The following is a 9,860-nucleotide window of genomic DNA, read 5'->3' as shown; positions in this document are numbered from 1 at the left end:
GGGAAGAGCCTTGGAGGACTGAGGCCTGTCTAGGGTAGCAGTACCACAGGGAAACACAGCTGCCCTGATGTGAGACTTGGACCATAAAGAAGACTGAGCGCCAAAGAATTAGTAATTTCGAATGGTAATGCTGGAGAAGACTCGAGAGTCCCTTGGTCTACGAGACCCAACCAGTCCATCCTGAAGAAAATCAGTCCTGAATACTCACTGGACTGATGCTGAAGCTGAAGCGCCAATACTTAGACCACCTGATGCAAAGAGCTGACTCACTGGAAAAGACCCTGATGCTGGGAAAGATTGAGAGCAGGAGGAGAAGGGGACGACAGAGGATGAGATGGTTGGATGGTATCACTGGCTCAATGGACATGAGTCTGAGCAAACTCACGGAGATAGTGGAGGACAGGGAAGCTGCAGTCCAGCAGCTGAACAACAACAGGTGCCCAGCTATTTAAGGTCTTTATGTTCCAAAGCAAGTGACTGCTTTGGTTATCTTAAAACACTCACTTCAAACTGTAACTTTTAGATTCTTTCTCCCCTTTCCATACAATCTTACGCAACACAGAGGCTGGGATCCTCACTTGGTGTGAAGGAACACAGCCAGCAGGCACAATGGCTTCCTCCAGAAGTAGAACTCAAGGCTGGTCCACCTTGGGTCACAGCAGGAGGGTGAGTAACCAAGAAATAAAGCCTCCTTCTAAGGTGGCTTCTCCAGAAGGACAGATCCATAGACTGAGCCCCCAGGGCTTTAGGTTCCCAGTGGCTCTGCTGGCTCGTTAAGAAGTGCTTTGAACGATGGAGCAAAATCACATTACCACATTACAAACAATTCCAGGGCACAACCAACACCTTACACGGTACTTTACTTTTCTTCACAATATTAACTGAACAGACAAGGAGAGTTGAGTGGTAGCATGGCTCTCCCCAACAACACAAAGGAAACCTCGTGATATTTAACACTGGTCGACTAGAGACTCACTTTATCGTAACTGTCTAAAGCTCACTTAGCACGTATTTTTGTGTGTGTACAGTGTTGCAGGATGTCAGCCACCCCTAAGAAATATCCATCTTACAAACAGCCCATGGAAGGGAGAAGTGTGAACATCTTGATAACAAAAGCTTCCAATACAAAACCACTTTTTACACATTTATTTTATTGAAAATGATCTCAGTAATTCAAAACAAAAGCAAAACTTGGTTGAAAACTTAAGAAGATAGTATAATAAAAACAGGCTTCCGCCAAAGAAATGTGATCGGGTATCACACCTTCAAACACTACCCCAGAGGCAAAAACAATGAAGTGAGCTGGCTGGAAGGCCTACTGCAGATTCCCTAAAAGGTTTAGGAATACGGAGTTACTGATACACTATAGTCATATTTAGTAACAGGCCTGGATCTTTTGATTAAGCCTTTCCATCTTCCACAAGTGTTTTTGTCTGCTGAGCTTACCTTGGGACCCAAAACAACCTTGTCATCAATAGGATATGCATTGGCTTTCAGTCATTTTCCTGGGGTAGTTATGATGAATTGGGGCAATACCATTCATACTCCATGTGGTTTTCTTTCTGCCCTGGGAGATGTGTATTTCATGGCTGTCTAATGCTAGTCTTATGAGCACAGACATGGAGCTGAATGATTCTTTGGGTAAGGATAAGGGGCTTGTATTATTATTACTTACCCAATTCAGTCTCACTTCCCCACCCCTACCCCCTGTATTGTGCGCAATAAAGCATTTAGAAATACATGTCCCTACCAACCAGAAGGTTTTCATTAACCATCCCATTGGTTAAAAATTGCAAATTTACTGTTTAAATAGCCATTAGACACATCCAGGCTTGAAATTAATACCATTGATGGCAGATGTTTAGAATTTTGGTTCATCTGCATCATCATAGAGCTGGACTCTGAGTGGTTCTGTCGTCTCTAGAAGCTAAATATACCACAGAACTTAAAAGTGTTTCTTGTTTGTTGCATAAAGTCTTTCCCGGAGGCATCACACTGATCCTTGTGAAGTTCTCACTTGGTTCTATTTCATATCCTACAGTCCTGGCTGTTCTGAAAGACTCCACCCTGATCCGATCTTGAGAATGTTTTGCTCATTTGAAAATTCTTCCTCCCACCCCTGCAACAAATGTCCTTTGTCTCATAATAATTAAAAAAAAAAAATCCCTGGGAAGATTCAAATTGAGTAACAATAAAGATCTGATTAGAATGTTCATAAGCCTGACAATGTACAATTGTATTTCTTACGAAGTGTGTAGCCACAGTTGTCTGGGCTGCAAAAGACACCACAGAATAAGATCAGAATAGAATTTCAACTGACTCCCTAATTTCCTTAGAATGGCTTATATTTCAAGCCCTTCCTGTTTTTTTCTGATAGAAGAGGTGTACATTACTAACTATAAGTGATAAGGAAGTATAAAACAGCCGCTGCCTTTAAAGTATAATTGAAATTAGAATTTAAGTTCACATTATAAATCTGTCGCTTTAGCATAAGTTTAATTGCAATACAATTTGCAATTCACCCACAGACCCTTGGTGTGAAAAAGCAGACATGTATGGGACTGCCCTACATACTTAAGGCTAACCCTACTTATTAGAGCTTCTCTTGATTTACAGCCACCTCCTAACTTCCCACACTGGGCTAGGACTAGCTCTTTAAATGGTAAGCATAAACATGTACTAATGAAACAGAAGTCACATCTAAATGGAAGGTCATATCTGAGTAGGCAGAGATAAGTGGGCTGGGGCAGAGGATGTTGGGTTTTGGCTTGAACCATAGCAAAGTGCTTCCTTCTTTCAGAATGTGACTTTAATCCAAATCTCAAGCCCATAAGACTTTTCAGCCACTGTAAAATCTGAGATGAGCTGTTTGCTGCAGAAGATGCAATTTGTCATTTGATCCCTCTTTCGGGCTGTCTGTGCAGCAAGGGCTTGGGAGGACCCAGGAGGTTCTTGAGTGCTTTGCTCCTTGTGGTTTTTTTTTTTTTTAGAGCCCTGGAACTCCATTTCGGGAGTGCACGTGTTCTGTTGAACCCTGACCTGGGTGGCCTGCGTACCATGCTGAGGGCAATTCTGGTGTGAATCCCTCCTCCCCACCAAATAGGTAGGAATTCAGTCTATGCTGTCCAAATGCAAGATAACTGAGAAAATGCAAAAAGGGAGGAGGAAAAAAAATGACTAGCCCAGGCTTTTATATACATTCATTGCTTCTAACGTTTTTAACAAGAAAAATGCAACTTCAACTACTCTTAGCGATAACATTTTGCTTAAAAATTAGAATCATTCAAAGGTCTGATCTCTTCGAGAGAGTGCAGCCACGATGCTGTACAGTTCTGGGGTCAGGCAACCAGCAACACTTATCATTAAAACCAGATAATGGAATCCCACAGCAAAAGGAAACCAGCCTGAAATTAGCCTCTATGACCTTTTTTATATATACATTTTTAGAATACTCTGCAAATCTCAATTTGAACAATAACAACAACAACAATAACCAAAGACAAACAAGTTTTATATTAAAAATGTCCGTGCTCTTCATGGTTACTTCTAAAGCAGCTTGGAGGAGCTCGCCAGTTGGAGTGTACTGCAAACTGACTCCATTACAATGATCTTGGCAGGATAGCAGCACAGAATTTGATATTCCATATTCATCACTTTTGACAGTGTAAACTTTTCATAAGATAACATTTTGCTTAAAAATTAGAATCATTCAAAGGTCTGATCGTCTTGTTCCCTGAGGCCCGCCAGGGAGGTCTGGCTTCATACCATGGGTTTCCAGCTTTCTCTGCATGGGGCCTAAGTGCCACTGCATTTCAGGAAGAACTTGAGGATGGCCACGGAGAAGGACCATGGAAGGAGAGTTGGAGGGCTCTAAATAGGTTTCCATGGAAACAGGCCCCAGAAACCATCTTTAAAGGTGAAACCATCAGAGCCAGAATTTAATCCCCTGGTCATTTTCCATCTGGATTTCAAAGTGAATGAACCTCATGGGTTTAACCAAACATGTATGCACTCTTAAATGATGTAAGTTAAATTCTGATTTGGCCAAGACAGGTGAACCTAAAGGAAAAGGGTCGAAGGGACAACAAATACTGTCCCTCACAATAAACAATTTTGTTGACATGGAAGTGGATGTAGATTGATTGACACAAAGTGGTTGAGTGGCCAGCAAGCTCCAGGATTTCTCAGGTAGCTGAGAACCAGGGCTTGTCTCACCTCCTCAGAAATTCTTTTAAAGAATTAAGAGCCAAAAATCTCAAAAGGGAAAAATGATCATTTTGCTAACAGTTAGTGTAGAGGCCATAACTAAATACATTTTTTAAAAAAAGATGCTGAGATGCATGTATCTTTTTTTTTAAAGCAGCTTTCGAAATATTAACCACAGCATTAAACACTGAACACAACTGCATTCCAAAGTTAATACAGATAAATGGTATACGGATAAATGTTATAATGCAATAATGCCGCAGCTGCTCCACATACATCTCAAGGCTGACTCTAAACTTGAAAAAAATATTTTGTAGTTTATGAGCTGGAGATTCTTCTTCTTTTGCTCCTCCTCTAGCGTTTTCCAGCACTGCCTTTTCTCTTCTCCTTTTCTAACGCCCCAGCATATATAGATAATCCCCGCATTCCACACCGGGAGCTTCCCTGCCCGCCCCGCCCCCATCCCTTTCCGTCAGGTTTTCAAATAAAACCAAACTACAATGACAAGATAATGCTTTACATCCTACTTCCACAGACATAGGTCAGTTAATCCATTTCAACGCTTCCTTAGGATTTATAACGCTCCCCAGAGTCTTCCAAAACTCTCACTTCCGGCGGGGCGCGCAGGCTGGCGGCCCAACGCACAGCAGGCCGCGCGGCGCTCGGGGGCGGCTCCCATGCCTCCCCACCTGCGCAGTTTCCGCCGCCCCAGAGACGACTCCGACCTCCCGCTCAGTTTCCTCCACAGAGTCGGCGCCGTAGCGCGGAGGCTGGCGGCCGCGGCCCAGCGCGCGCAGGCCGCGCGTTTCTCCGCGGCGGCCCGCGTCGCTCGCCTCCGCCTCGGTTTCCTCCGGAGACGCGCGCCCTCAGAGCCTCAGCCCCGCTCCGCGCTCCAGGCGGGCCTGCCCGGGGCCAGGGTGGCGGGCCCAGGCCTCCCGCCTCCTCTCCCGGCCGCCCGCGGACACGCGGCTCGTTCCAAGGCTCGGCGCCAGGGCGAGGCCGCAGGCCGGCCGAGGCGCAGAAGCCGGCGCTCGGGGCGCTGGTGCCGACGACGTCACGGAACGCGTCCGCGTCCTCGGCCCGAGGATTCCGCTTCCTGCGCAGACAGAGCCAAGCCAGGATTTGGAGGGGGAGCGAGTCCAAAATGTGAAGAAGCACGTCAGGCCTTAAGGTACTGGATGATATTGTGTAAGTTGCTTCTCGGCACAATCGGCAGCTTAAAAAAATACTTTCCTGTGGTTTAAGGGCATTCTTCCCGTCACGGGCCTTTGCGGTGGGGGTCTTGGCAAATACGCAGTCCAAGTAGACCAGAAGCTCAAACGCTTTTGGTCCAGTGAAGAGGGACAGACAGCAAACAAAACTTACTAGTATCGTGAAGCGTATTAGGGGGTTGTAAGTGCGAACGGGAAAACAGAAGAGCAGTAGAAATACTGGAGGCTGTGCATTTCCCGATGTTTTCTTCTTCCAACCTGGTGTGTACCAAAGGCGCAGTGCCCCTTCTTCAGGCCAGGGAAGAAAGGCCTCCCCTCCGAGCACCTTCCCTCTAAGAACACAACCTCCAGGCACCCACCCCCCCCAATTAAAAAAAAAAAAAAGCAAATGAACACCTTCTGCCGAACCTCCAACAGCCAGAAACCCGGCTTCTGGAACAGTCGGGTCCTTTGTCACTTTGTTTGCTTTTCAGCTGGCTGACTCAGTCCAGCCAACAGTATGGAACAAAAATCTGTGTTTACAGGCACGAGAGAGCCAGGTAGAGCCATCCAGGTGGGGCTTGGTAATTCGTGGTGGGGTTTCCAAAGACAGATTCAACAGGACTCTGTTAAATAAATAAATCTTATTTTTCTTAATAATGTAAAAAATAAATTGTATTTCCCTTTGGCAGTAAGTAGCTGATTCAACGTTGAGCCTGAAAGCTGTTTGTGGTGGTGGTGTTGGTTGATTGGTTGGTTATTTTTTTTTCTTTTTAAGAGACTACAGCTTCACTTCAGTGGTGCATCAGCAACAATGCATATTATTTCTGCTGCTTCTTGAATCTTCTGCATATTTGTTGGCGGCAGGCCTCTGGGCTTCACTTATGGCCCAGATAGGCACCCAGGGTGATGCAAGCGCCCACCAGGGCCAGACTGAGCAGTGCCTTCAGAGACAGCCAGGAGAAATCAAACAGGGGCCGCATGCTAGGGCCATACAGCTCCACAAAGGCGTCCTGTAGAGGGGGAGAGGGCGGGAGAAAAAGAGTATTAGAGTATTAAATATTTCCTGTTACTATAACAAAAAAAGTGCCAGCGCAGTGCCAGCTGACAGGGGCAGAGGCATCTGAAGTGCCTGTACCTTCGGAAGGCTGAGGGCAAAGGTCAAATGTACTTCGGGGATAATGATTTCAGACCCACTCCTTTCACTTTCATTCAGGAAATACTTCCTGAGACCTTACACACAAACCAGGCACAGCAGAGACACAGCCGTGAGTGAAATAGACCAAAAGCGCAAACGTTTTTGGTCCAGTGAAGGGGCACAGACAGTAAGCAGAGCTTACACGTGTCGGAAAGCGCATTAGAGAGCAGGAAGTGCTAACGGGAGAAATAAAAGAGCAAAGCGGTAGAAATACTGGAGGCTTTGCAATTTTAGCTAGCGTGGACATTCATAAAAATAATTTTTAAAAAAACCCCAACTACTCCTTTACTGAATGCTTGCTGTAGGCCGGGCACTTGTAACGAATGCCGACATGCATTATTTTCTTTCTTCTTCATGCCCGTCTTAAAGAGTCCTTTACTTTGTTCTTGTGCTGTAAGGAAAAAGCTGAGACCATTGAATGCTCATTTCTTAGATTCGTTGGGGAAGAGTAGATTCTGTGTTTGGACCCAATGAGTATTTGGACAACTCTATCTGAATATATGGGCTTCCTAGGTGACTCAGTTGGGTAAAGAATATGCCTGCAGTGCTGGAGACGCAGGCAGATGCGAGATCAATCCTCAGGTCAGGAAGATCCCCTGGAGGAGGGCGTGGCAACCCACTCCAGTATTCTTGCCTGGAAAATCCCATGGACAGAGGAGCCTGGTGGGCTGTAGTCTTTTGGGTCACAGAGAGTTGGACTGGACTGAAGCGACTGAGCGTGCATGCATGCATATCTGAAGATATAAAGCAGTAAGTGAAGTGTTTTCCCTTGGTGGATTAATCAGGTATGAAGGGGAAAACAAGATACAGTTCCAGTTAGCCCCCCAAACCTGTAATTAGAGCACAGAGTTTCACTGAGGGAGACAGAGCACACAGGTCCAGCATCCCTGTGTGAGGGTCTGATGACGCTGACTGTGCTTTTGTCCGCTGGGGGCAGGTATTGCAGTAGAGGGATCAGGTATTATTTTTGTCTACCCAGTGCTGTGCATGGTCTTAGTACATGTAGGTGTTCGAGAAATGTTTGTTCAACTAATGATTAAGGTTTTCCAACATCAAACATTGGTTTGAATTCTGTATTTGGCCTAATACATTACCCAGATACTCTGCCTATTTGAATTATTCCTTTTACATACAACCACCTATGGGAATCTTGGCAGTAATCTCGAAGGTGAACATTTAAGGCATCATTAGGGGAACTTCCTGTGTTAGTAAATATAAATGTGCACAGTTATTTTTCATGACTGCATAATTTTCCACCACGTATATTTATATATCTGTATCTATGCTGTACTTTATTTAACCAATTCTTTTTATTTTTTAATTAATTATTTTTAATTGGAGGATCATTGCTTTTCAACGTAGTACTGATTTCTGCTGAACAACACACAACCGCTCAAATACTCCCTCCCTCCGGAGCCCCTCTCCTCCCCCATCCCACCCCTCTAGGTCATCACAGAGTGCCAGGCTCGGCTCCCTGTGTTATAGAGGTACTGGATTAGCTTTTACCAGGAGAGGGCGCAAGGGCTTTCTTCTTTCTTAATCTGTTGTGAAACAGTTTTCTAAGGTTGAGTCTCAGCAAAGCCCGGCAGTAGATGCAGATGACACGCGTGCTGAGTGCCCTTGGCCCGGAGCTGAGCCAGCGATCACGGCTGCGTGTCAGGACCCCGGCCTCCCTAATGTCGGGGCAAACGGGGCAGGAGGAGTCAGGACCAGCACAGAGACACTTGCCTCTTGCAGCGTGCACCCCGGACACAGCCCTCCCCTCCCTGCTGTTTTCTCTCACAACGGGAAGGCTGGAACCCCCACACCAGCCAAAGGCGCCCCGACTCCTCGGAAGGGCGCACTGGGCGGTAGGCACTTCAGCTCCGTGTTGGGAGGGTCGGCGGCTGGGCCCTGCGTCCCTTTAGTTATCGATGGAGTTGTCTTTGGCGGGATATGGAAGAGACAAAGGCCTCAGCCACCTGACCCTTCCAGACCAGGCGCCCCCCTCGGGAGATGGGGGAAGCAGGGAGACTCAGGCCGCTCTGCCTGGTGCTCGACCCCCCTGGGCAGACGAGACGCCTCTCCCAGCACCCCACCCCCGGGGCTGGAAGACCTCCCTGCCCAGCCCCAGCCGCTTGTATAAATAACTGTGCTTCACGGCCCATTTCTGATGTGCATTACAAAGAAAGAAATCATTTCTGAAGTGGGATGAGCTAACATAGCATCTCTTAACCCAAAGCATGGGCACAGAGGGATCTGGGAACGAGCCCTGAGCTCAAGGGAGGAGGTCTGCGTGGAATCCTAGCTTTGACATTTTATTGCCTGTGACCTTGAACAAATTACCCGAGGCTGAGCTTCATTTATCTCACCCATAAAACTGGTTATTGTGAAGATAAACGTAGGTGACTCGGGCCATTTGTAAACGTGGCCCCGAGCGTGAACTGGAGGAAACATCACCGCGCTCTCTGGTCTGTCCTCTTGCTAACCTGTGGTGATACTCCTCAAACTGCCCTGGCCTCCAGGCGGTCTGCTGAGCCTGCTAATTTTCAGAAACAATTGTCCAACTCCCTCCAAGGTGTCAGCTCTTGGTTCTGAAGATACTTGGTGATTTCTAAAGAAATCGTGAATTCAAACATACACACATGATGTGTTCTGGTGGAAAATTGGAAGCGGTAACACACGCCCAGCTTTACTTCCTCATATATTAAGTCAGGCTGTAGGGCTGAGAGGCATCATTTAACGCGCCCCGCCCGCCCCCCGCCCCTGAGATGGAATCTACCCCATAATCTGCCCATCTATGATTCTAAAGTGCAGAGCAGACCCTGTGGTTTCAGGAGTGAAGCTCCAAAAGCTGTTTTCATGGGGGAGTCTTCTTGCTTTTTCAAACATCCTGATCAGGGTGATTTCCGAAGTCTGTTTGAACAGTCTGTCATTATTTGTTTAAGTCTGAAAGCTGTTTTAAATAAACACATGCTCATTTTATGTATTAAAAGCAACAAAGAGGGAAGAAGAAAACCTGGGCCATCGTCATGTGATTTGGACAAAACCCCCGCCTATATGTTCGGGGTGCACTCAGCCCCTGGTCGTGTCGGGACTGGCCAGGGCTCTGCCCGACCTCAGGGATGGGCACGGCGGGTTTCCAGGGGAGGGCCCTTCTCCTTCTGTTAGCCCCCGACTTCAGAGGGGAGGCAGGCAGCACCCCAGCTCTGGAGGACCTTTTGCAGACAGCTTCCCCACAGACTTCACATCCAGAGGCCACAGATGGCCGGCGTCTGAGTTCCAGC

General features: G+C 46.8%; 1 protein-coding gene across 1 annotated transcript in view; it reads right to left on the bottom strand.

Moving 5' to 3' along the window:
* Nucleotides 1-1,131: 1,131 nt before the first annotated feature.
* Nucleotides 1,132-9,860, bottom strand: part of BCL2 (B-cell CLL/lymphoma 2) — a 197,327-nt gene continuing 188,598 nt past the window's right edge. The window contains exon 2 of the mRNA XM_010854740.1: nucleotides 1,132-6,409. Coding sequence (XP_010853042.1) covers nucleotides 6,275-6,409 — 135 coding nt within the window. The 3' untranslated portion in view covers nucleotides 1,132-6,274. The remainder of the gene's footprint in view (nucleotides 6,410-9,860) is intronic.

This window comes from Bison bison, unplaced genomic scaffold, assembly GCF_000754665.1.
Source record: "Bison bison bison isolate TAMUID 2011002044 unplaced genomic scaffold, Bison_UMD1.0 scf7180017864349, whole genome shotgun sequence".
NCBI lineage: Eukaryota > Metazoa > Chordata > Mammalia > Artiodactyla > Bovidae > Bison > Bison bison.
Note: the sequence above shows the minus strand (reverse complement) of the source record. Positions and strands in the feature narration are given on the sequence as shown.